The sequence below is a fragment of the Hippocampus comes genome, unplaced genomic scaffold (assembly GCF_001891065.2).
Source record: "Hippocampus comes isolate QL1 unplaced genomic scaffold, H_comes_QL1_v1.1 scaffold321, whole genome shotgun sequence".
NCBI lineage: Eukaryota > Metazoa > Chordata > Actinopteri > Syngnathiformes > Syngnathidae > Hippocampus > Hippocampus comes.
The window spans coordinates 220,861-248,034 of NW_017804845.1; the positions used below are offsets into that span (position 1 = coordinate 220,861).

The 27,174-nt window shown below is 44.7% G+C and overlaps 1 protein-coding gene across 2 annotated transcripts in view; it reads right to left on the reverse strand.

Moving 5' to 3' along the window:
• fmnl2a (formin-like 2a) overlaps positions 1-27,174 on the reverse strand; it is a 59,641-nt gene that overhangs the window by 8,305 nt on the left and 24,162 nt on the right. Inside the window, exons 2-26 of one of the 2 annotated variants that reach the window (XM_019875863.1) lie at positions 26,487-26,570; positions 23,489-23,569; positions 20,295-20,371; positions 18,609-18,692; positions 17,066-17,221; positions 14,437-14,545; positions 13,737-13,813; positions 13,516-13,609; positions 12,354-12,428; positions 11,147-11,257; positions 10,837-10,986; positions 10,460-10,561; positions 9,760-10,084; positions 8,889-9,083; positions 7,744-7,868; positions 7,453-7,652; positions 6,379-6,613; positions 6,231-6,299; positions 5,305-5,385; positions 5,087-5,216; positions 3,862-4,025; positions 3,668-3,769; positions 3,162-3,257; positions 2,774-2,897; positions 240-723 (exon numbers count right to left, since the gene is read on the reverse strand). In XM_019875863.1, the coding sequence (XP_019731422.1) occupies positions 632-723; positions 2,774-2,897; positions 3,162-3,257; positions 3,668-3,769; positions 3,862-4,025; positions 5,087-5,216; positions 5,305-5,385; positions 6,231-6,299; positions 6,379-6,613; positions 7,453-7,652; positions 7,744-7,868; positions 8,889-9,083; positions 9,760-10,084; positions 10,460-10,561; positions 10,837-10,986; positions 11,147-11,257; positions 12,354-12,428; positions 13,516-13,609; positions 13,737-13,813; positions 14,437-14,545; positions 17,066-17,221; positions 18,609-18,692; positions 20,295-20,371; positions 23,489-23,569; positions 26,487-26,570 (3,138 nt within the window). In that variant the 3' untranslated portion in view covers positions 240-631. Of the gene's footprint in view, positions 1-239; positions 724-2,773; positions 2,898-3,161; positions 3,258-3,667; positions 3,770-3,861; positions 4,026-5,086; positions 5,217-5,304; positions 5,386-6,230; positions 6,300-6,378; positions 6,614-7,452; positions 7,653-7,743; positions 7,869-8,888; positions 9,084-9,759; positions 10,085-10,459; positions 10,562-10,836; positions 10,987-11,146; positions 11,258-12,353; positions 12,429-13,515; positions 13,610-13,736; positions 13,814-14,436; positions 14,546-17,065; positions 17,222-18,608; positions 18,693-20,294; positions 20,372-23,488; positions 23,570-26,486; positions 26,571-27,174 lie in introns of those variants that run through there. The other variant, XM_019875855.1, reaches the window with a different exon arrangement.

Consider the following 27,174-nt stretch of genomic DNA (forward strand, 5'->3'; position numbering starts at 1 on the left):
TTTTTTTTTCTTCGAACATTTTTGAACAGTTTAGTTGACTCTATGGGAATTTTAATGTAAACAATAAGTATAGTTTCCGTGTTAATGTTCAAACCCTGCATTATTCACAGTGGAGAATAGACGCCTAATTTGTTTCTGTTTTAATAAATTGGTATTTGGTGTAAAACGCTTTGGAAGGAGGTGTATTCAATATATATATAATCATAATTATTAAAATGAGCAAATCTTTTTTGAAAAAAAAAATCACTGAAAATTATATCGTCACAACGTATTGTCAAGCGGTTCACTAGAGCGCATTTCCATCCACGGCCACTAAGGGGCAGCATGGAGCTATAAGTCAACTCTTGAGTGGGGCGAATGATGGAATGATGAAATGATAAATATTAGAGGATGATTCATGACATCATGCAGGTGGACCTTCACCAACACCTTGTGATCAGGAGGGAGGAAAACACCATTAAAAAACACAAACCCGCACTCACGCTGGCGTCACCACGGCAAGGTCGTGTGAAAGTTAGTAGGCGTGCAAGGCTGTTTGAGGACAACGTGTGTGGGGGGAGGAGGGATGGCGGGGGAAGAACGGAGAGTTCCGGCAACCTTGTTGTTTTTGTGCCAGAGACTTTCTACAAGCTTAGTAATGGTACTCCTCATTGAGGGCGGGCTCGCAGAAGAACCGAGAGCCACGCTTGGCGGTGCGGGCGGTAAAGGGCACCGTCTTCAGCACTGCGTCGACAACAACAACAACAAACACACAGGACAGGACAGCCGTGACGAGACATGGCAAGACACACACACACACAAGATAAGAGAAGCAGATTTCGACAGCCGTTTGCCACTGTTAGCACGAAGCATCGAGACACAGGCGAGAATCATGCTTTCATCCGTTGCCGAGTTTGTTTACGTACAAACAACTGAACTGGCTCCTCTCGTTTGGGCCGCTCAGGGATTATTCCAACAGACGCAATGACTATTTGGAGGGCTGTTTTCAAACTCAAACTTCACTGTTACTTATTAACCTCCACACTTGCACCGGGACATCTTCCAAAATGATGTAAGCCCCTCCCCCCGGGCATCACATGCTTCAAATGAACGCGTTTCAATTCATCGGTTAACTGAGGCTCCACTCACAAATAATCGAAAAAAACATGACATAAACACGACAATAATTTCCAATATTTTATATTTTTTTCCCCCCTCACAAATTATAGATGCCACAGGATGGGAGCAAAGCACTACTTTTAGCCAAATGAAGCTCCTCAAATTGCTGGCAAAGCACTGCTTTTGTCTAAATGAAGCTCCTCAAATCACTTGGACCATTGTTCCGTGACATTAAGATGACACGAGATGGCGACAAAACAATATTTTTGATGGCCTTTGCACAACTAAAACGTATTTGGCGTTCATTCTAACCTCTAATAATATTTTCGGTAATCTTCTGTCGACCCGTAAACGTCACAGAAATGTCTTTGCACATGAGCAAACTTCAGCAAAGGATGAGATAATTCCCGGACTTGTCCCAAGAGTCAGCATTAGGCGGACAGTTGATGCTGCGAAATTGCTACTGCGTCGTCATGGTCTCCCCAACAGGTTTGTTTAATTGCAAGGATAAGAGAGACCGACCTTGTCCCTCTCTCTCTCGTTCTGGTATTGCATTCTCACTGAACTTTCAAATACTTCTTTCACTAAATAAAATGCACGTTTTTTTTTCGCCCCCACATTTTGGGTAATCTTCTGTCGACCCGTAAACGTCACAGAAATGTTTTTGCACATGAGCAAACTTCAGCAAAGGATGAGATAATTCCCGGACTTGTCCAAGAGTCAGCATTAGGCGGACAGTTGATGCTGCGAAATTGCTACTGCGTCGTCATGGTCTCCACATCAGGTTGTACAAATACAAGAAGCATTACGAGTGTATGTAGAGTCACAATATTAGATACACCTGCAAAATCATCTTGGGAAAAAAATCTGGAGCTCTAATACAAGCACCGGAACAAAAACTCAGCCTCCACAAAATTACGTTTTGATAGTTTAGTCGCCATTCGTTAGCACTTCCGCATCATTTTTAATCGGTGGTTAGTTTAAAGCTAAACTGACATTTCTAAAACCACGTGTTTGATACTCAAACGCATAACTAGTTGTATGTTTAGTTTGACAGTAAACTTAACGAGGATTTGCATTAAACAGCGTGAAAAGGCTTTGTGAAGAATTGTTTACTATCTGACAAAGTGCTGCTTAAAATACTGTCGGAAATCTCCTCGCTCATCACAGCCGGACAACTTGAGGTCATCGTCAATTAACTCATTCACTCCCAAAGACGTTTTTAAGGAAAAAAATCTGGAGCTCTAATACAAAAACGTCTTTTCAGACTTGGTCCAGAATTGGCTGGTACTGAATGAGTTGAGAATTCAGCATATTTCCGGCTTTCGGGATTGACGAACACTCCGGATGTACTCATAGTGCAGGTGTATCTATTATTATGACCTCCAAAAATATCGATCCCCTGGATAATGACTCCTTAGCTCAAGAGTTAGTCACAGCGTCGGCCACGTGTTACAAAGCATCAGCAAAAGCGACAACATCGACAACACTTGCTGGATTCGCTTAGCTCCGCACACGATGGCCTCCCGAACGTCTGTTAGCCTTTAGCCAAAGAGGACCGACATGCAGAGAGCCGCACCTCCGGTGCGTGTCGGGTGAGTCTGTGTGTGTGTGTGTGTGTACACGGTGGCGTGTGCGACGCCGCCAATCGAGCAAGGCCCCCGGATAAGATTACCCGTGATGATGTCCTCGATGGCGCCGTCTTTGCCTTCGTAAACATGGCGGCTGTCTTTGACTTGCTTCTTCCGCAGTTCCTGGATCAGCTCCTGCTGTTGCCTTTTGTTCTTATGGGAGGGAGACTGAGGAGAAGGCACACACGCCGACGCAAAACTTTAATGCAAAGTTTGCCGTACTCGTCAGAGCAATCAAGCATAAGGCTTGATCGTGAGCAGCGGCGAGGCAGCCCAGCGTAAGAAGCGTCAGGCTTGATCGTGAGCAGCGGCGAGGCAGCCCAGCGGGGGGTGGCAGAAGCACGTTTTAACCAGGAGCAGCGGGTGGGTGGTTTGTCCACAACTAATCCCGACATCAGCGGGACGGCAGGCCGAGGCCCGGCCCGCTCTTACCTTTTGTTCTTCCTGCCTCAAGGCCTCTTGCTCCAGAAGTTTTTCCATCAGGAGTTGCTGTTGCCTCTTTCTTTGCTCGTTGTCTTCTTCGGCTTGCTGAGGAGATGGACGGGAATGCGAGAGCGCAAACGAAGCTTCACAAAATGAAGTCAGGGCATTTTGGTGGTTTTTAATCAAAGGCAAAAACTACGTGTTAGGCCGCAAAATGACAACGTGCCGCCAATTGAAAATGGTGAACTTTAATGACATTTTAAATCAAATAGTGACTTATTGCTGGTGAATGAAAAGGATGTTTGTTCAAGTTTTTAATTGATGGTGATTCTCATCAATTCATTTGTTATTTATTTGTTTCATAAAAGACACATCCAAGTAATCCATCTTGGAACAAATGTCATGTTGTGTTGGTACCAACGCGCCAACGCTACTTTTTTTTTTTCTTTCGTGACACTCTAACCCCGCAACATCAGAATCGTGTTTTCGGTTCAGTGCGGATGCGCGATTCTCACCCTGTAGGCCTTGACAAAGCGCACAAACACGGGGAAGAAGACGGACGGCGGCGTGGTTTTGGAACTCTCCCCGTAGAACTTGACGGCTTCGTCAAAGGCATCCTGTAAACAAGCCGCAGGCCCCCGTTTTTCCATCAAGGCGAAGAAGACGCCTTGGGCGGACCCCGTGGCAAAAAACGCTCCGCTCCTCTCACCTGCGCGATCTTGGCGTCGTCCTGCAGCTTCTTCAGCTTGCTCTCGTTGTGCGCGATGAAGTCCTTGAGCATGGTGTTGTGGCCGTGCATGCTGTACTCCCGCTTGGTCAACTCCATGCCTCTCTGCAGCTCCTTCACATCCAGCAGGACGTTGTCCAGCGACACTGCAAAAACCACAGGCCGACACGTCAAGTGCGCATTCGGGGGGACCATTGTGTGAAAAAAACAGAAAGGGCAGGCTGACCTGCTGCCGCTTTCTCCACGTAGTGCAGCTCGTTGTAGAAGAAGGAGACCTGCGTGTATTTCTCCTTCACCACGTTAGCGATGTAATGCAGCAGCGTGATCTTGCGGTCCGTCGACTTGGTGTCGAGGAGCTGCAAGGCAATGAAATGAAATGAAAACAAAAGTCCGATATGTGGGTGAGTTCCCGAGAATGAATCGTGGACGAGGGGCTTAACGAACCAGGTCCAAACTTTGAAGCTTGAACCCATAAACTGCTCCTCTTTTGCTGCTGTTCATGTAGTTTCCGAGGGCTAAAATAATCTGCGGGGGGAGGAGAAACGCACCGTCAATAGACAAGCATGAAAATGCGTTGCAAGAAAAGTCATTACTGTGAATGAAAACAGATGACAAACACAACCCAAAAAAATAAAATAAAAATCAAAAATGAATTTTTTTATTCTAAAACATTTCTCAAATCTAAAGCAAAAATGTCCTTAGTTACGCTTTGTCAGTTCATTTAATAGCTGAGACCAAGGTTGATTTTAAATGTTTTTCTTTTGGCATGACTGTCCGGCCATCCAGACGAAGGAAGGTCGAACAGTCGTTTGGCAAAATGCAGTTTCAGACGATGCTTATTGTGACTTTTTTTGTTTTTGTACTCGTCGACGATATGAAAACAACAACCAAAAAAAAAAAAACTAATACTAAATCTAAAAGTCATAATGGAAAAAAACAATTCCAACTACGATGAAAAATCCCAAATTATTATAACCGTGATTCCAAAAGCTTCTTCAGCTTGCTCTCGTTGTGCGCGATGAAGTCCTTGAGCATGGTGTTGTGGCCGTGCATGCTGTACTCCCGCTTGGTCAACTCCATGCCTCTCTGCAGCTCCTTCACATCCAGCAGGACGTTGTCCAGCGACACTGCAAAAACCACAGGCCGACACGTCAAGTGCGCATTCGGGGGGACCATTGTGTGAAAAAAACAGAAAGGGCAGGCTGACCTGCTGCCGCTTTCTCCACGTAGTGCAGCTCGTTGTAGAAGAAGGAGACCTGCGTGTATTTCTCCTTCACCACGTTAGCGATGTAATGCAGCAGCGTGATCTTGCGGTCCGTCGACTTGGTGTCGAGGAGCTGCAAGGCAATGAAATGAAATGAAAACAAAAGTCCGATATGTGGGTGAGTTCCCGAGAATGAATCGTGGACGAGGGGCTTAACGAACCAGGTCCAAACTTTGAAGCTTGAACCCATAAACTGCTCCTCTTTTGCTGCTGTTCATGTAGTTTCCGAGGGCTAAAATAATCTGCGGGGGGAGGAGAAACGCACCGTCAATAGACAAGCATGAAAATGCGTTGCAAGAAAAGTCAAACAGATGAGAAACAACAAAAAAAAAAAAGAAGAAAATCAAAAGTGATTTTTTTTTTTTTAGATTCTAAAACAACATTTTTTTGAAATCTAAAGCAAAAATATCCTTACTTATGCTTTGTCTTGTTCATTTAATAGCTGAGAGCAAGGTTGATTTTAAATGTTTTTCTTTTGGCAGTACGGCCATCCAGACGAAGGACGTTTGGGAAAATGCAGTTTCAGATGATGCTTATTGTGACTTTTTTTGTTTTTGTACTCGTCGACGATATGAAAACAACAACCAAAAAAAAAAAAACTTACTGTGAATGAAAACAGATGACAAACACAACCCAAAAAAATAAAATAAAAATCAAAAATGAATTTTTTTATTCTAAAACATTTCTCAAATCTAAAGCAAAAATGTCCTTAGTTACGCTTTGTCAGTTCATTTAATAGCTGAGACCAAGGTTGATTTTAAATGTTTTTCTTTTGGCATGACTGTCCGGCCATCCAGACGAAGGAAGGTCGAACAGTCGTTTGGCAAAATGCAGTTTCAGACGATGCTTATTGTGACTTTTTTTGTTTTTGTACTCGATGACATGAAAACAACAACAACAACAACAAAAAAACTAATACTAAATCTAAAAGTCATAATGGAAAAAAACAATTCCAACTACGATGAAAAATCCCAAATTATTATAACCGTGATTCCAAATGGATAAAAAAAAAAGCAAAATGCTGTCGTCAATTCATCAGACTACTCCTGCTGGCTTTTTACAGAATCGAGACAATGAGCTCACGTGCCTCTAGAATTTTCTTCAGCTTCTGTGATGACTTGATGGACACCGACGCCGCAATGACCGCATGGAGTTGCTGCGAGGAAGCAGAAGAAAGCGCATTCAAATGGCCGTGACCGTTTGAGTGGAACCGCGGCAAACCAAAGCGCTCGTACCGGCGTGAGCATCTGGATGCTCTCCGCGAAGTTGCCGACGAAGGCCATGATGGTCATCTTCTGCATGAGCCGCTCGATCTTGCTGAACTGCATCATGAAGCGGTCCTCGTCAGTCAGGCTCTCCAGCGGCTTGCGCTCCTTCTCGAACTGGCGCAGGGTCTTCACCTCGTTCTCGGTGGGCTGGAAGCGCATGAGGCACTCCACGAAGTCCACGGGCAGAGTGCGCAGGTCGAAGCTGAGAGTCGGCAGAGCAACGATGGGGTCAGCTCACATTTGACCACTTGGCTTTTGTCTTACTGCTTTGTGTGTGAAATCAGCAAGCATCTTTTGTCGACTCTCGAGCCACATCAGTATAATGGCCCTGGATTCAACCAAGCGGAACTCAAGGGAAAATGTATCCCGTATTTTCCGCACTATAAGGCACTCGGGCGAATAAGGCGCATCTTCAATGAATGGCCTAATTTAAAACTGTTTTCATTTATAGGGCGCATCACTTTATAAGGCGCATAAGGATGGAAACCACAATAGTGGCTGCGGTTGCTTTATGCATATGCTAGATGGAGCTACGCTAAAGTGAATACAATACAATACAGCTTGATTTATATTGGGCTTGCAAAACTGGCTGCAGCTGCAACAGAGCCCTTTACAGAACATTTATAATACTACGTCCAAGAAATCCGAATATTGATCCGTATATAAGGCCCATCGGATTATAGGGCGCGCTGTCGGCTTTTGAGAAAATGGAACGCTTTTAGGTGCGCCTTATAGTGCGGAAAATTCGGTAGTTTGAAAAAAAAAAAGTTCTCAAATCATGATTTCAGATTATTAACTCTGAGCAAGTATTGATGTGTCACACTTGTTAGAAACTATGTCAGGACGTCACAACACAACGGTACCGTAGCAGGTCGAGGGACACTGAACATATTTTTTTCTCGATAGTCAAGTCTTGGTAAATTGATAGTATCAGAGGGTCCTGGACAGGCAGCGGGGCCAAAACATTTTTCTTCAGAAGAATTTCAACTTTCGTATTGGGAAGGAAATGAAATAAAAGGAAGTTTTTAACTGTCGACTTACAGCTGAATGGCTTTGCAGATCTCCTCAGGCGTCTTGCCCACTTTCCTTAGCGTAATGGCCAAGTTCTTTGCTCTGTTGGAGTCCAACAGCGTCACCTTGTTGGGTCCCTTTTGAATAACTTGCTTGCTCAGCGTCAACTCCACCGCCTGGCCTTGGGCTTTCGTCTTAAACATTTCCTCAAACTCATCCACGTTCAGGTCCTGGGAGGCCAACCATCGCATTTGTGTTGGTGTCAGAACAGAAGAGGAGGACGGCAAAGCGCGTGGGCGAGACCTTGAGATATCCGCTCACCTCCAGTATCCTCTCGTCATCGATCTCGTTGAAGACGGTCCCGTTGATCTGGTTGGGTTTCAGGGCCACCCAGTTGAAGACGGGCATGCGGAACTTGGTTTTGATGGGTTTCTTGATCTTAACGGCTGGACGGGACAGGGAGGCAAATGAGAATCACGCATGCACACGGACGCACTCACACATGCCGGGCAGTCAGGTGGATGAAGCGGTGAGCGATGACAACACTTTTCGCAGGTGCACGTGTCCAAGAGTGCTCGGGGGGGGCTTACACGAGACTATTTTTACAAAATCTCAGTGAGGGGGTTTGGCTTGGGCAAAAATGCATTTTTAGGACTTGGCCTCATTGGAGAGATTGACTTTTTATCGATTCCCCGTCAATGCTGACCTTCTCATTCGAGTGGAGCTAATGAGCAGATAGAAGAGGAGAAGGGCTTCTTATCATCTGCTTTTCACATCAGGTGATTTGTGTTTAAGCATGCGACCGACACTTTTGAGATGCGGCCAAACGGAAAAACACAGCATCACAACATTTGGACTCGACCAACATGGGATGGTGAAATCATGCAGATCATTTGAAACTTGGTATTTGCTCAAGTTCGGACCAATAAATGGAGGACGTGCTCATAAATGTGTTCAAACGACTGAATGTTTTGACACACGCGGCCTCTGAGGCAACAGGTGGCGACTCCGTTTGAGAAAATACCAATTTCAAAGCATGTGGGGGGGAGAAGGAGAAACAAAGGGGGTTTCAAAAACAAAATCAGACGGATAGAACCTACAGAAAAGTTTGATGGGTCCCTCTGGTTGGCAGAAAAAGAAACAATTCAAAGAGACATTGATAAGAAGAGGAGAAGAAATCAAGGAAAGTGTTTGAACATGCATATTTCAAAACCGAAGGCAGCATACCATAAATACATACAGAAAATGAAGGCTGAAATTAAAAGTTTTTTTGAAAAAAAAGCGCTTTTAAAACTACAATTACAAGCAGTCATTCTTATTTTCTGTTGACATTGACTTGATGAAACCCAAAGACAAAGGGACAAGGGTCTTTTGAGGGACAAACCCAACAATTATTTCACTGCCGTCTATTTTTTGTTGTTGCTGTTGTTGAGACATTTGCTGCATATCCACTTGAGGAAGCTTACCGGCTAAACCCGAGTTCATGATAACAGTGGGGGTTCCGCAGCCGGGCAGTGGAGGAGCAGCAGGAGGCGGCGGGGGAGGTGAGTGGCCTGACATGGCGAGTGGAAGCGGGGGAGGAGGCGGGGGCGGCGGCGGCGGGGGCGGCGGCGGCGGAGGAGGAGCCGCTGCAGGAGTGGTCGACGTCGGTCCGTTTGGCACTGCAAGAGAGGACGACAATCAGCTCAACGTCCTCGGACATGATTGCGTTCATATTTCAGCATTACAGTTGGGCCCGGTGACTAATCCACATTGATCATCGAGTGTTTGGGTCAGGCCAATTTTTAGGGTTTGCCGAGAGTCAGGTCTGTTTTCTTTTTATTTTCATGTGCCTCTGATTCACCTGAAAGACATTTCAGAAAGTTCCAGGAGGCTTTTCATGCCGTGTGTTCTGCTTTCAAGCAGAAGCCGATAGCATGCAGAATTTTTTTTAAATAGATATTTTCACGGACAAATGTTGATTTTGGAAGGAAGCAGCATCTTTTATTCATGTTATGTTCACTGACAGTCCCAAAGTCTTCAATTTATGTCATCAATAATCAATAGGAAATAATTTTTTTCCTCACATTGTGTGTCTTATGTGTTGTGTTGTATTATTTTTGTTATTTTGACTTCAAGCTGGCGCCGCGAGAGCGGCTGCCTTTACAGCAGCTCCAATATTTTGTTCTTCTACTTTTTCCTTTCAAAACTTTGCTGCTGTGAATTGGGAATTTCTCCATTGTGAGACAAATAAAGGTTTTCTTCTCTTACTGTATTGATTTACTGAACTTCAGACAATTTCAGACCGCTTATTTCAAGGAGGCATTTGAGAGTGTACATATGCCACAGTGCACCGACCTGAGCCGTTCTCTGGCAGCGGGGGCGGCGGAGGCGGCGCAGGCGCCGCAGCCCCCGCTCCGCTTCCCGCGTGCGCCGGACTGTGGACGCCGACGCCGTTTCCGCCCACCGTGGCACTGGGGAACCCTTCGACGACGACGCCGGAGGGCGACGACGGGAGGATGCAGATGTCGCCGTTTCCCTTTTTGTGTATCCTGATGGTGCCCTGCTTCTCCAGCTCGTGGATCTTCTTCTCCAGGTGACTCTGTCGCTGGATGGCCTCGTCCTTCTCCTTCAAGATCTGCCGCAGCGAGTGGAGCTTCCCGCTGGTGTCTTTGTAGGCTTCCTGTAAGTCAAGTCACATTTCGTCATTTATTCAGCGCTTGATCACAAACAGTCTCAAAGAGCTTCGCATGAATTCGGGAATTTTGTCATGTTTTATTTGAAATCGTCAAGTCATTGGCTAATCATGTAGAATTCGAGTGTCTGATAAAAAAATTAAGAGAGGAGCCATTGATGCTTTGTCACTGTCGGGGAGAATGCTCGCAGCTACAAAATGGCGTCTTTTTCGGGAAATCAAACGGGTTGGAGTTAGCAAACATCGCCATCGATCAGGTTTGTATTATACTTAAATATTGCCTTCTTATACCATTGCGCTGTCCCTTTAATATTAGCCACGCCTTCCATCCAAATATTCATCTCCAGAGAGTGCGAGTCAGACCTTCATGCCTTCCAGATCCTTGTTTGTCTGCATCAGCTGCTTCTCCAGCTCCACTATTTTGGCCATGGCTTCGTTCTCTGCATCCAGCAGCTTCTCTGTCAACTGGGGGGACAACAAGAAAATGTAATCTTTTGAAATTGGGAAAAAAGACATCAGGGGATCCCATCTATTGACATGACAGTCCATTAAAAACATGGGAACAGAGTCAAGCCCGGGCCGAAACGCTGCGAGATGCCGCTTCTGATGTCTGTGTCAGTCTACTGAGGCCTGCCGCACCCAAGCGTCAACAAGGTGACATTTTGAACATTAATAAAGTTTGCGCTGTCACAGGGAGATGGGCTAAAAAGCTCAACTCATCAACACACAAGGTCTCTCACATGTGACATGTTCTCTTCCAGCTCCTCCACACGCTCGAGGGCAGCATTTTTGGTCTCTGCATCCTCCAGAAGCGCGCCGACGTCAAACACGTTGTCCAAGTAGGCCTGGATCTGAACCTGCAGCTTATCGCTCTCCGTGTGCTTGACTTTCTACAAAATGGAACACATCAATCAAGTTTGCGAGGGAAGATGTTATTAGCAGAGTTCACACGGCAGCCGTCTCCAAGGCGCAGCCATGGCAACGTTGAGCTTACGAGGGTTTGGACTGTTCGTCCCAATTTTTCACGGCCACATTCGTGTTGCGACTCACATCTAAGAATTCGTCCAAAGACAGCTTGGTGAAGTCATACTGCAGATGAACCCGGAAGTTCATGTCCTCCACCGAGTGCACCACAATGTTGATGAACTGCATGCAGGCCACCTAAGGAGCACAAACAAGAGAATGAGCAACAAGGACAAACGAGAGTCACTCAATCTCCCTGAATAAAGAACACAGCAAACCGAAGAAAATGGTGTGCTGGGAGCACCAATGTCTGAACCATCTACAACTCTCTCGAAGTGCTTTTTTTTTTACATTCCAAAAAAAAAAAAACAATAGCACACATGTTGTAAATTGTATAAATATCGTTTAAAAATACCACTACTTAATTTAAAAAAAAAAATGTATTGATCGCAATCTGTAATTCACTAAAACGTATTTTACAGAATTGCTGAGATTCTCGTTCCTCAGACGTCGCTTGTTGCTAGGCCTCAGTTATGAAGCGCAATCGCTTCTCCGAAAATAAATTACAGCCCGATGGCTATGAAAAGCAGCATTTTTGCTTATCTACTATTGTATGACATTTTTTTTGTACACTGGCAGACTGACTGTACTTGTAAGATAAATCTGTAGCTAGAATTGTTTTGGTGCTTTGGGTCCAAGACGCTACCTAGGAGAGCCTACTTGGTTCAAAAGTCACGCTAGTAGTGGAAAAAAAAAACACGCAGACAGAAATGTATATTTTGTGAAAGCGTACAAGTAAACCCTCATTGTTATTTTGAGCTGTGACGGCTGACTGGGTAGCTTAGACAGGTAGAGGAAAGAAATCAAGTGGCTTCCCTAAGGGGCCGTGCTAGCTTTAATGGCCTTGCTGTGCAAAATGCCAAACAGCTTGGTCCGTTTGCTTTAGCGCTACAGTCATTGGATTCACACATGTGCTGCTTTTCCCGAACACTTTCATAAAACAGTTGACATGAATGAAGACACTTGGCCCCTTCAAGTGTCTTCATTCTGGCTCTTGCTTCACAGCGCATTTTATTCTGATCCGCTACTTAGGCCCACTTCAGCCAGCCAATGGCAAGCTGCGTGTGTGATGCAATCCACGAGGTGGACACGGCTATTTCTCGGAGCTCGTCATTGTTATTGTTATTGGGTGGTTCAGCGGGCGGGCGGGCGAGAGAGAGAGAGAGAGAGAGAGAGAGAGAGAGAGAGAGAGAGAGAGAGAGATGGAGTGTGGTGGGGAGTGGAAAAAAACTACCATGAAATCGATGTTGTTGTCTTCGTTCTTGAAATACTCCATTAGCCTCGCAAAGCGCTGCTCTTCCATACAAACCTGCAAAACAAACCGCAGTTCACTTTACTAATGCCAGAGTGGCCACCGTGGTGTAAGATGACGCCGCATCCATCCTCATGTGACCGAATGAATGCATGCCTGAGGTAGGATCCTAATGACCATGAAAAAAAACACTATCGCATCAATATTTTTTTTTGTCTTGAAATGATAAGGGATTGATATGTCATAATAGTTAAGATATTTCAGACTTTTCGGCCAAATCGTTCCAGACTATTGGTACAACTCTTAATCCGCTTTGGTTTAACTTCCACTCTAACTCCAAATGAAAGATTTCCCCCCCCCCTTTGATTTATAAAACACAAATGAAAAATGTTTTACACTGGATGAATACTGCGCCACGCTACTTTCTGAAACTGATGTGTTTTGAACTAAAATTCTGGAGGCAGAAAAGTGTGAGATGTTAAAAAAAAAGAGCGCAGTCTACAGTTCATCGGGAGGGCAACGGTGGACTTTGATGAAATAAAAATTAAAAATAAAAATCCAACATGCAGTGAGTCGGAGACATCAAATGTAAAAAAAAAAAAAAGTTTAAGGCCTGGAGTCCGAGGTGGGTGATCAAAGTCGTGCGGCGAAGTCGATGTAACACCACTATGCTTTTAAGAGCCACTTTTAAATAACAACTTAAAAAATTCAAACTACTCCTTTAAGCACACTGCAAGAAAGCCCTCATTATTCTTGCCTTGCGTCTCTCATAAAACGAGCTGCGATGAGCCCCAGCTTATTCTGCCACTTATGCTGGTGAGGCAGAGTATGACTCTCAATTTTTCATTCAGGAGTAAATTTTGCATCGGCTGCAGCGGACACACTGACGCATGCGACAAACGTCCGCCCACTCTGTCAAACTTTTTTTTTTTTTGCCAGAAGCCTGAAAGAGTTTGTATCAAGGCGGTCGCTCACATCTGCCTCTCAGCTACTCTGAGCCTTTGTGTGCGTGCCAAACACACTTTACTGCTTTTTACAGAGGCTCGGGGGCCTACGGGGGTCTGTAATCTGTTGACAAATAGTGTATTTGCTCCGTGCGGTCCGGGGAGCGTTGCGACAAGGTTGAGTCACCGTCTGCTCCTACCTCCTTGAAGTTGTCAAAGGCAGCAAGGATGATTTCGTGACCTCCCCTCACGAGGCAAACTGCCGCCAGGAGTTCCAACACCAGAGCTTTGGTTCTATTGAAGCAAAAGGGAGTGGAGAAATGAGGGCAGGACAATTTGGAAAAATCATCATGAAGAAAATAAAAATGTCCTCAATATTGTGATTGCAATGTTAATATTTACTCGCTCGTTGATGGCTTACCTTGGGTTTTTATTGTTGAGACTTAGTGCAATTTCATTCACAGCATTTAAGTGGGACATGACCATGTTGAAGCCGTACTGGAAAAAGAAACAGAAGCAGAAAGAAAAGAAATCAGTCACTGCTCAAGCTCACAATTTGATCTTGCGATCATTTTCAAACTGCCGTCGTATCACACACACCCTTGTGAACACGGGCGTTTTTTTTTTGTTTTTTTTTTTTTTGTGAGATGAATCATTTCCAAACTTTTTCCACCATTAATGTGACTTCTGACCTCGAACCTGGTCTCAATTCCTTTGCTCACAAAACCATGGCATTTGAACAGGGGTGTGTAGACTTATTATTGCTGCTGGGAATTGCAAGACAACCATTTAAACACATAATCATATGTAACTTAAAAAAAAAAAAAAAACAAACCTCAGCCGTTTCTTGTTGGGCGTAATGGGGAACATTGCAAGACAACCATTTAAACACATAATGATATGCAACTAAAAAAAATAAATAAAAAAACCTCAGCCGTTTCTTGTTGGGCGTAATGGGGAAATGCATTTTACATTCGAAAGTTGTCATTAAGTGCAAGAACGACACGATGCAGCAACATAATCAATATCTGCCATCGACACTGAACGCTGCAATATATTGTAATGTCAATATTTGGTCACAGCCCGAGAGATAAGTTAAGCGTGTGACTAGCGTGAATGACCTGGTAGTTCATGATGGCACGCAGGCACATGATGCAGACGTGAACGTCGTCTTTCTTGCAGACCAGCCTGGAGTTCTTCAGTGTCCTGCGGCTGGGCAAAGTGTTACATCTGAAAGTGACATTTTTTTTTTTTTAAGTCTTGAGAAGTGGGTACCATAGTGCGTGTGTGTGTTTGTGTGCGTGTGTGTGTGTGTTGGGGCAAGGGGCGCAGTACAAGGCAGAAAACAGATGCCGTTTGTGAGGGGACATGGCCCCGCCCGCTTTGAAACTGATGGTCCACCTAACATGGACTAATACAAAAGCCATATAATCTACAGCCTAGCCAGGGGCCCACACAATGCTGTCTTTTAACACTTTTAATTTAATGTCTTTCACGGCAATAACCCAACGGTGCCCCGGCCATTTGCATGCAGACAAAACAAGGAGGTCTTTTCTCCTAGTCCAGCGCTCCCAATAAAAGCAAAATGGCAAAGCAGGACGGCGAGAGAAGCCACGAAGGGCAACGGTGTTTATTTTCAGACTCAAGTCGCAAGGTTCAATTACGAGCCTGGAAAAATGTATCTTCAGGCTATTAATGACAGACACGCCAGTTCATGTCGGCGGGAGGCGTGACCACGCCTGTGAGCTTGGCAGCACGCGCGTTGTGCAAAGAGTCGCAACTGAAGGACAGTCTGCAAGTTACTTCTCACGAAATGAATCGCAGCACCCAACCGGTACCACCGAGACACAAGAGAAACTGAGCTGACTTTTTTTTTTTTTAAATAAAATATTTTCCTCACCAGATTGCTCAACAACAAAGCATGACACAATGTGATTGAAATGTTCAGACAAAATGTCTTCATCTCCAAATCAGAATCATGATAAAGGATTGCGTCACACCGTTCAAAGAGTAATACACTCAAACTCGCTTGGACTTGTCGGGAACCAGCCACACAAATGTAACATATCAAGCCATTTAGTGGACATAGAAGAGAGTGAAAAGCGTGAGAAGAAAACAACTGTATAAGGTGTGAGGGGAAGATTTGGGGGGGGGGGGCATCGATGCAGCTGAACTGTAGAATTTAAAATGGGACCAATCATGAAACATTTTGACCCATTTTTAGGTGTCGGGCTTGTTTTTGTGAAGTTTTTAGCATCAGGGAAATGGACAAAAACAATTCCAGCTAGCTGCCTGGCTGGTACAGCTTTTTGCCAGTAGAAAAACGTCGACAGTGAGTAAAGCTCTGCCAAACCTCGACGCACGGCACCACGCCATGTAAAAGATCCATTTGTGTTCTGCCCCCTCACTAAAACTAATCTTCAGAAGTTTATCTTGTTGATTGACGAGGCTTTCATACAATTAGCCTGTAATGGGAAATGTGGACAAGTATACAAATTAAAATGATTCCTCGAAGGAATTCTAATGGATTCTTATAGCAAGGGTAACATCGCACACAACAACTTCCTCTAAAAACTACACACACACAGACGAACAGTACATGGCTAGCACGTGTATTGCTAACTAGCTACATCACAACAGGCCATACCGTCTTATTTGAGAACACTTTGGGCAGTTGAGTGAGCTCGGTGACCTTCACGTTAGCAGTTTGAAACAAAAAAAAAAAAACAATTATTTGCGCCACTGTTTTTTGCCATTTTGCCATTCCATCCAGAACGACGCTGCAGTGACAGAGGCTGTTTGTGTCTAGTGCGCAGCTCCTACAGGGCCTTTTGCATGGAAACTGCGCCGGATGGCATTCGGGAGAGCCACAGTGGGAGCACACAGGCACGGAGGCACGAACAATAGCGGCAGAAAAACCTATTTGCTCCCAAGACAGCGCAGGGGGAGAGGCTGGCAGTACAAATAATTCACATCCCCGACACAGACAGCGCAAGCGGGCTGGTATGAGGACAATGAGCCAGGGGTTGTGTGTATTTGAGAACGTCTCCGGGGGTGGATCGGGGGGAGTTGTGGAGTAGACAGAAGTTTTGACCTGCCTGCTGTCGAAGACGGGCAGACACAAGAGTAGACTATGGAGGACAGAACAGAAGACAGTCAGCCTCATTTAGAGTGCTCGTATCTGGTTAATAAAGTCGCGGTATGGGCACTGGACCGACGTCATCCATTTGCAAACCAAACCGGGATGTTCTTATTGTCGGAAAATGGCATGAAATGTCTCTTTACAGACTCTAGAGCAGAAAAACACGAAGGGAATAGAAATGTGTACGTTGGGGCACACAATGTGATATGGGACATGGTTTTTAAAAAAATGGGAGATGTGATCGTGCACATGTGATTGTCGACCTCAATGGAACGCTTTGTGCGCAATGTGTTCAAGTTAACCCCTTCAAACTGGAGGATTAGAGGTCGCACAAGTCAATGCGCGTACTGTGCTGAAACATCAATGGAGCGACAGGGAAGATTAGAGAGTATATTAGCACGGGTTTATGAATTACCTACCGCCAATCCCTCCAGTGTTAGATTGTACGGTCTGGTGCACCAAAAATAAATGACAACTTTCTTTCATTCTGTCACGAGATAAATCAGTGTTACGAGTGAAAGGCGGTGTTAAGCCGATGTGTCTTCAGCCATTTAAAGTCAATTTACAGACCACATGGAGAGGCATCAAGAAAACCTGTCAAAACATACCGTAACGTTGAGTGCCGGCCCGCCCGGGTGATGCCGTTGCCGCCGAGGGGCGATGGCAGCGTGCCGCCTCCGTGCAGGTCCTCGATGGAGCGACTCCAAGGTTTAGACTTGTCCAGCAGGGCCTCTGGACTGTTTTCCACAGCGTCGCCATCGAACCTGGCGCATCGTGGATACAAATGGGGATTACCGGAGATAAATATTCAGAAAACCAGTCGTGCCTTGCAATACGAGGCTGCTTAGACAAAAAAAAAATGTGGAGTTAATCCTTCATTGATCCCAGAGGATAAACTCCCTGTGTAAAGCAGCACCCTTCAACAATCAAAGATGGATTAAAAAAATATCTATAGTCACTGGAACCCTCTTATGACCAAATATAGTCCATTTCAAATGGAGAGGTGCATTGACTGATCGACAGCTAATCAATTATCAAAATGATCAACCTCTTTGAATTTAAAACTACCCAACTGCTTGGAAATTCAGCTTCTCAACAGTAAATTCTATCTGATTTCTCTCGTGCTGCATGACAGCAGACTGATTATCTTTGTGATGAATCAAAATGAAACGTTTGCTTTGACTTTGGAAATAATGAGCAACATTTTTTGCCTATTTTCTCAGATGCTGTGGAAAATACTGGGTACTGAATCATAATTCGAAACGCTAACGGCATGGACATCATGCTTTTTTTTTTTTTTTTTAAATCAGCGATTAACCATCAAAATAATCCACCGGTTAATCGATTAACAAAATAATCGTTCGTTACAGCCTCATTCAAGTGTTTTCACAAATCAATAACGGTTGTGTCGTCTTTGTTATTTTTACACATTCGAAACCAATTTTAAGTGGTGAAAATAGCTTGAGGACAAGTCCGAGTATTCTTTTGGGGATAAAAGATGATGGAAGGAGTCTTTTGGGAAGGAATAAAGGCCTTTTGTCTGCCCGACAACAATAATATTTTCAAACCATTGGTTGGGTTTCGTGGTGAGTGGGATTCAGTAACCAAAATGTGACCTCATTAGTCAATACTTGTAGATGTAATTGAAGCCCCTTATTAAAATCGACTCGTGAATTCCTACGAGTAAAGGCATGGCATCCAGATTTTAGTTCGAAAATTACAAAGCATTTCATCAACAAGATTCTTGGCACCGCTGGCAAAAAGAGCTGAAAGTGTGAGTTAGCATTGACAGGATGTTGGCTTTTGGCTTTTTCATTCTACTGCGGTGCCAGCTCAGGGTAAACAAACATTCATGATGTGGACATCGTATAATAACATCGGGGGAAGTGGGGTGCTTGAATTAATCACTTAAGTGCAGGGTTCTTGGAACAAAGGACCTTGTGACTAACTAGTAATCGCGCCATCAATCTTTGGAAAAGAAGCTAAAGTGCCCGAGTGACATTTGCAGCAGGCATGCGGCGCTGTGTGCTGTGCTGTGCGGGTGGTGGACGCATCAGCGACTCTGCAGAATGGCAGCGTTGTGTTCTTGTCACTTGCGGATCGAGTGGAGCGGCGGGGCTGCGGGGTTGGGAGAGGCTGCAAGTGACTTACGTGACGGCGTACTGTGCAAAAGAAAGATAGTCCACCAGCACGTCCAGGCCTTTGTTTTCTTCATTCAGGAACTCTCTCACCCACCTGCAAACGGCGAGATTTGCAACAAATGAAAGTTAACATTAAAAAAATATATATAGTAAAAAAATCAACATCACTTTTACCCAATTGACATTTTTGACGATTATGCTATTGACCTAATGGCAAGGGATGAGAAACAAAAGCACCAGCAAACTTGGAATTTAGCTTTGGCAATCTGACGTGCAATAAGAAAAATTAACAAGAGTCCATTCACATTGAGGCAGTCAAGACACTTTCAGGACTACATTAAAAATTTTTTTATGTTTTCCTGGAACCATATTGAAGCACACAGAGAATCTTTATTTAGTCCAGACCTCTTACGGTGTTTCTCTGACAGGCCCAATTGTTTGATAATGAGAGAAATTTGCAGGGTATAAACATAATGGCACCCAGGCACGCTCAATGGAATTGCACTCAGGTCCCCTGACTGTGTCCTTATGAGCCCCCCCTGCAGTGTTACTGTGTGGACACTGCGGAGAGGGTCTACTAAGGTGGTGGCTGCTCGGGTTGCTGGGGGTTGGGGGAGGAAAAAACAGCGCCAGGAGGGGTAGTCGTGTTGTGCCACATGGTAATCATTAGCACAGGACAAATCACAATCGTCCCATTCAACACACGTCTCGGTGACCACGACGCAACATGCGAGGAGCGCGGCGACAATCTGCCATTATACGCAGCCTACCCCACCACGCCACGTACGTTTCACCTCTGAACACAAACTGGACTTATTCACTGTCTGAGCCGGTGACATCTTGCCCCCATCGCCACCGCCGGCACCCCCCCACCCTTCTGCCCCGCTCCCATTATGCTAATGCCCCCATTGTCTAGATTAAGACGATTACTGATGTAATCTAGTTTACCGGCATCAAGTCTTGGACAATTAAATTAATCTGTGTAAACAATTCCTGGACGCTATTGACAGGCAAGACGTAATTCCTCGTGGTTTATTCGGAGGTCTGGTTTGTAAACGTCCAGCGTTGGGAGTTGTGTTCTCTGAAACCAGAGATGACGGGAGTGTGAGAGTAAATTTAACACTCGGTGCCAAAACTGGATGGGTTATCCCTTGATGGGGCCAAAAAAAGAAAAAAAAAAAGTTAAATTATAGGTATACTTGAATTTTAACAGTTGTGTGATTAAAATTGCTAAAAGCTTTTTGAGACGTCAGTAAAGGCAAAAGGCCACGACCCCTTCCGTGCCTCTCGTGGTGCCAGCATTCAGAACCTTACAACTTTATTTTTTTTTTCCCTTGTTGCAAAAGTTGGCTATTTTGATAATTTCTCAGGTATCGCAGCAACGTATGGGAGGCGACGCTACAAATGCGGTGTTAACGTTGACCAGAACGCCACCCACAATGCTTCCACAAATTCAAGGTCACGTTAACACCACGTATTAATATGCCGCTGTCTTGGAATTTGCGTTCGCAGCCGGTCACACGCGTTAGCGTGTCTACAATTAATGAAATGAGCCGTCTTGCAGATCAGTCGGGCTGTTATCAGTTTTGTAACGACCATGGCAAATTTATTGTAGGGTGGTATGGTGAGAACTTTGTGTTTGTCCCACGACCAACTTTGTGTGCTTAGTTGTGTTAACGGTCCTGCGCTGACTCACCCTATATGATTGGTCCGCAATGAAATTTCCAGTTCTCTCAGGACTTGGGTGGACTCCTGAACTCGTCGGCGGAATTTCTAAGGAACAAGAAAGGTGAGTTAATATTTTATAAAGCCAGATAGGTCAATTCATAGTGCGAAATATTTGTGGCTAGGCTATAGTTCTTAAGGTGGAAAGCAGCAGGCAGTTACGACACAGATACTGAGAAAGTGAGGATTGGGTTCCCCCCCCACAATATTTATCGGTCGTTTTTAAGATTCCAGTAACCACGGAGCAGTCAACAAAATCGGGAGTTGACTCACTGGAAACTGTGAATGTAAAGTAGGTCCTGCCCATGATTGGGTTTTTAAATAGCACTCAACTTTCCTGGCGGTCTGATCAAATTTACGAAGCCAATTTGGTTCAAAACCAAGCGGGACGGGCGGCAGGCAGTCACAAACACTTCCGTGGGAGGCCGCGGCAAAGTCGTAATGGTTGTGACACAAATGATGAATGAATGGTTGGACCCTGAGACTGTTGCACAACTAGAAGAACAAATCTTGTCAACTGAGGAGAGGTGAGGAAATGAAGTCCGGGGAAGCCAAGCAGGGGAAGATGAAGGCAAAGGGGGAAAAAAACGTGCTGCTGTAACGTCTTGAAACAGTAAACATTGAAATAAAGATTGTAACTTGAGATGGCGTCGCAAGAAGTTACGTTTGAATTAGGAAATATTTTCATAATTTGCAACAAACACAAAAAGAAAACCGTTTGGTGATCGCAAAACAATCGGGAGTTGTTTCCAGATGATCAAATATGCAGATTGTTGTACAAATAAAAGTTCAGACAGCTATTAGAATAGAATCAATATTTGCTCTTAAAACTGTCTGGTGACGAGACAAATTTTTATTACCGCCTGGTTTTGGAGAAGGTGTCTGGTGATGAGACAAATTTTTATGAGACAAATTTTTATTACCGCCTGGTTTTGGAGAAGACCATCATCACCATTACGGCCAAACAAAAAAGGGCAGGGGAGTGAAAACATTGAAGGGGGGATACATGTTTTCTTGTACTTTGTCAATATTTTTTGTTGGTTACAAGGTTATTTTCGGTATCAGAAAGAATGACGTCAAACATCAGAAAAAAATTGACTCAGGGATCATGTGACTATAAATGAGCAGAGGAGAAAACATTTCCCCCCCAAAAAATTGCTACGGGTATAAAATGCGAATCATGACAATTTGACTATAAATGAGCAGAGGAGAAAACATTTCCTCCCCAAAATTGCTACGGGTATAAAATGCGAATCATGACAAATCATTGTATCCGTTGTCTCCAATTTCAAAGATTGTGGGCATTCCCGGTGAAAAATAGATGCAACCATTTGATCCGGCAACTTTCTTACGCCGACGTAAAAGCCATACTTCTTTCTTGCTGTGTGAATTTCTCAACAACTGCATGTTAAGATCGGCAGACGAGAGAGCCGCTCCCACCCTGTTGTGTCTTCAGGCTTGGGCGGTGCGCGTTTAGCACATGAGCAGATGAGAAACAGTGTGTTTTTATTAGGGAGGAGCCCTTTTTTGTGCGGAAAGCATATTTCGGGGTACTGAGCGGGCTCCAAAGAAGAGGCCGCTCTCCTCCTCTTCCCCAGGCAACCGCCGCGCACTCCACATAAGTACAACCAGCTGCGAGCCAGAGGACGGCGAGAGAGGAGCAGTGAAAGTGTACAAGAGGAGAATTTGGAGATCTTGGAAACCTATCAATGGCCGATACATTCTTGAGGACTGGTTGGATGGGAGCTCAACCTCGGTGGGCGCCCATTGGCTGCGAGCTGCTCCGAGGAATGCACCGGAGCCTGCCTATAGAGAAAGCTGAGGCAATGACCTCCAGCTCTCTCGCCGCCGCACAAAGTGGCAATTGTTTGAGTTTGAAGAAAAGGGGAAACGGCGCAGGAATGTAGAAAGAAGTCCCATAACTCTTTCTCTCTCTTCCTCTGGTTCTTTTTTTTTGTTTTGGTCAGCTTCCCTCGCTCTCTTTCAACCAAGCTCTTGTTTTTACCCCTCTCACATGTTGCCTTTCGCTTCCTCAGGCCCACTCTCCTTGGCAATGCTCACTTGACTCTCCAAATTGACAGCTGGGCGTCCTTCAGTCTCTTGACCGAGCGACAAAAACATGCGATCGGCAATTCTGTGAACTGTCAGAACAAAAATGACGCATGCTAAACAAAATGTGTCTCCCGGGGTGTCTTGTAGACCCAAGAACGGGTTCGTCAAGAAGCCGAATACTGTATGTCACACATACGAAACAAAAGTCGAAGAGCCTGTTGTGATAAGACAACGCTCCCCGTGACCCGAGTCTACTCTTCAACGTTTGCTTTAAAAGATCAGAACAAGTCACTCTGTTCGGTATAATGACTGACATCCGGAGCAGTCAACGATTGCATGGACACAGAATGAGAATCCAGCCAAAGACATTGAAAAGTGTCCGGTCATCTTGCTGTTTAAGTCTGCGGATGAAATGTATATTAACTGAGCTGATGAAATTAGTAGCATTTTTTTTTGGGGGGGGGGGGGGTAAATCCAAGGGGAAAGAAAATGCCTGGTCAATCCATTCAAATTAGCTATCGTCACACAGCAGCTATGCTAGCACACTGGTGGAAAATAAAACACGTTTTGATGCTAAAGTGTGCAGCCCAAACACGCAACACACAAATCTCTTACCGCCATAGTAATGTTAAACCGTAATTTTGTGGACTGAATTTATGTACCACTCATCAACTTTATGTTGGAGAAAAAAAAAAAAAAAAAAAAAACTACCGTATTTTCCGCACTAAAAGGCGCACTTAAAAATCTTCCATTTTCTTAAAAACTAACAGCGTGCCTTATAATCCGATGCGCCTTGTGTGTGGTCATTACGGCAGTATTCGCCACAGTGACGTCATTGTCTGCCCATGGAGGGCAAAAATCTGGAGCGGGTTCTCAAGCTTGAGTTTTATGGATAAACTAGCTTTGCTTCACCCTGAGAAACACTCTTGCTTGTTTTATATCAAGAAAAGTTCCCAAAGGAGCTTTGAGCGCTATCTGTGCTCAGCTGGCGAGCTATCGAGATAAAATGGTTCAAGTGGGAGTGGAAGAAAAAGCTTTTGACAGTGGAACAGGGCATACAATGGCCGCAATGGTACAACACATTTTTTTTTTTGTATGGCAAGGCTGTCTCACCTTTCTTGTGACTGCCGGGTCAAGATAACCCCTCAGTTTTTGGATGTAGGTGTGTGGGGGGTTTTTCACTTGGAATCGTTCCTGTCAAAAAGAAAAAAAGTGAAAGATTCAGAGGAGAGAAAAGCTTTTGTTTTTACCGGAATCGTTCCTGTCAAAAAGAAAAGTGAAAGATTCAGAGGAGAGAAAAGCTTTTTGTTTTGACCAGAAACGCTACCTATGCAAGTTTGAGCACAATGTATCATAAATAAGCTGTTGCCGGAGCCAACCGCCGGGTCATTACGGAGAGGAGCTCGTTTGTGCTTCGGTGGACACAATGTTTAGACCTAGTCTCTAAATTTGACATATTGATTGAGTGACGCTGGTTTTCTTGGAAAAATAACAGGCTTCACTTGCGTAACTCGGGTTCTCAGGCTAATAATTTCCTTTCCGGCCCAGGGCAGAATGTAGCCGCGTTTGAAACGACTCTCCTGAGCATTTGTAACTGCAACCCTAACTGTCAGTTGGCGCTTGAGATCATGTTTTCGCCCCCATTTCCTTTGCGCCAGCACAAGAATGTCATATATCAGTCGCACCGAGTTGCTTTCGACTAAATTAGCTAAGTGATCACTTCACCGAGATGTTGTGCATGATGACCACAAATCGGAACAGCTAACACCCAAACTTGTGTTGAAGACTGGCAAGTAATGACAACCCTGGCCAAGAAACCACGGTCGTGCTCAAAGGCGCTCCCCTTCCTGGTAGATCAGATGGACTCGGTTAAGCCACCGCTCCTAATTTACGTAGACGCTGGAAATAGCAAAAGATTAGTGCTAATTCAGATCAACGGGATTCAAACCATTATTAGCAACTTGCGGCGGACTTTTGTGTTTCCCCAAAATCCCTGGACACCTTCGATATTTGAAGTCACATTTGGGATCAGGAAATTCACGTAAATGATCATTTGATTTGAGGAGAAAGGTCACACGATTCACAGGACTACAAAATCAGGTGCCCTCGGCTCCCATTTATCTTGTGTGATTCTGACACCAAAAAAAAACCCCAAAAGATGCCATTTGATACCACACGCTTTTTTGTATTTAAAAAGTCAAACTCATTGAATAAATTCAATGTCTAACACTAAACATAGATGTGAATGGACATTTTAGCACAAGGTCACACAATTGATCGCTCTTCGGTTTGTGGATGTTTTCACCTTGTCATATTATTCCGTCATTTTGGAAACGTAAGCATTTTATGGGCTGTGCCTGATTTTGCAGGGTGTCGAACCCTGGCTTCATGTCTGACTGTAACAGTAAAGGAAAACCAAACAAAACAAATGAGGCTCTCTTGACTGGGACTCAGCCCCCAGTGGACTCTGTGGCACTGTTTCCTTTAGGGCAGTGGTTCTTAAGCTGGGTTCGATGGAACTCCAGGGGTTCGGTGAATCAGTCTCAGGGGTTCGACGAAGCTTCTGCCATGGAGGTTAAGACACAGGTTGAGTTCGGTACCTCGAACAAGATGAAGAACCACTGCTTAAGGGTCGGGGGCTATCTATGCACTCGGTGGTGGGTGGTGGTCCTGATCTCTCATCCGATTTTCTCTTCTGCTCACAAAGGCAGAAAATTCTCGTCACGGAGGCTGGCGGGCTGAGTGGAGCATCGAGAACCCGAGTGAGCGCACAGTGTGCTCCCAATGTTATTTTCCACGCGCGGCGCTGACCAAATAACAGGCCGGCTTATTTAACCGAATAACTGATGCGAACACTTAAGCCACTTGATGCCAGGCCAGCACGGCAAGACTCAAGAGCCTGATTTACTAAAGGCTTGCATAAATAAAAATGGACGCAAACAGATGTGGAAGCTGATTTCCTAGCCGGGCCCGCACATGACAGCGGCAACATTACCAGCATTGCACAGGCAAAATAAGAGGGAGTGGAAAATCAACATTTTTGAAATGCCAGAAACAACAATGATCGCTATGTATCATCTATTCCAAGGATGGACCAACTCCGGATCTTGAGGGCCACTCTCCTGCGGTTTTAAGTGTTTACGTCGTCGAAAACACGTGAATCAAATGATCGGCTCTAATGATCCCGATCATTTGAATCAGGTGTCTTGGAGGAGAGAATCATCCAAAATATGGAGAATAGGACCACACGAGGACCGGTGTTGCACAGCCCTGATTTCAGTAAGCTAAAGCTTGTAGCTCCTCAAGGGCTGACTTGGGGCCAGTCACAAGAAGGAGTCATGTCTTATCACCTATGACAAATCTCCTTTCTACTCTGTATTTCCGAATGTCCCGGTTATTACAAAGCAGCGTGACGATTGGTGCTGGCATTTCCATGAGCAATTCTCTGTTATGCTGTCTTAAGTTTTAAATGTAATGTTACGTTGGAAATGTTCTGTATGAATCAGTTATTTCTTTGTCTTATCCAATAACACTTCCAATTGCATCACTTTAAACTTCACTTTGCGTGATGTGTGAATGAGCGTCTTTCATTTTTTTTTGAAAACTAGATTACGAACTTCTAAGGACATTTTCTCAAACATCCGTTCATTCAGGAAATATAGTAAGTCAAATGTAAATGCTTCGTCCTATTCGTCCAGAAAGTGCTTCGTTGTCATTCCGGAAGAAAAGGTCATTCTTTCTCCAGAGCTCCATGAGGCTTCGCCTGTTCTTTGTCAAGTGCTTGGCAGCCATGGTGCTGCGTTGAAAGTTGGGCTTGGTAGGTGTGCTGGGCACTGCAATAACTGTCTCCTTGTGCCCTACTCGTGTAGCTTCGGGTAGCCAAACACCTCTGCCTGCAAACTAAAATCCCAATAAAACTGTTGATTTCACAAGTGTAAAAAATAACGGGGTGCTATTATATTTCTGATTGTCGAATTTTTATTGAGCTTTTACTTTGCATCGCATTAGAACGTGTTGGTGTACTTAATACGGTGGCCAGTGAGTGTACACCCCGATGTGAGCAATCAAATGACACCAGTGTAAGGAGTTGACATCACCTCAAGTAACCCACCTGATCGCAGATGAGCTCCCACTTCTTCTCGTTGTCGTACTGCCGCAAGAGGCGAGCTTTGTCCGGCGGAAGATTCATTGAGTTCTGAAATAGAGAAGTACGTCACAGTTAAATGGCCGCCGGATGATGACGTATCCATCCCAACACAGGCGCGCAGTCAACCGCCAATGAGCCAGATTGAAAATGTCGCCCGCACGCTCAGAAGAACGTACTTTTAAATGAGCTTCGTCATCGTCATTGGCAACCAAAGTCCTAACTTCAAAATAGGGTATTCACTTCCTGCCAGTTTTCTCTTGACAGCAGTTTATGCGGAATCGCTATTTTATGATCTCTTTCTGAATGTGGGAAGACTCTAATCCGATCCATGTGTTGGTCGTCAATCCATGTCTGAAAAATAAGGTCAAAACTCATTCGAGGGTTTTATTTTACTTCCCGTCGTCAACATCTGCTTTATGTCGGAGCGCCTCTTGCGATTTTGGGTACTTTTGAGGCTTACTCGTGACTCACCACTCCCATGGAAACGACAAGAATTGTGCTCTCTCGATTACGTTTAGTGTATGTAGAAAATTTTAAAGAAGCAGTCACACCTTAACTTTGCCTTCTTTGGTCCAGGTTGGGCATTTAGCTTGTTTACATTGCTAATGCTAGCCTAATATTGCTAGCGCAGCGATACTGTGGATGCTGGACA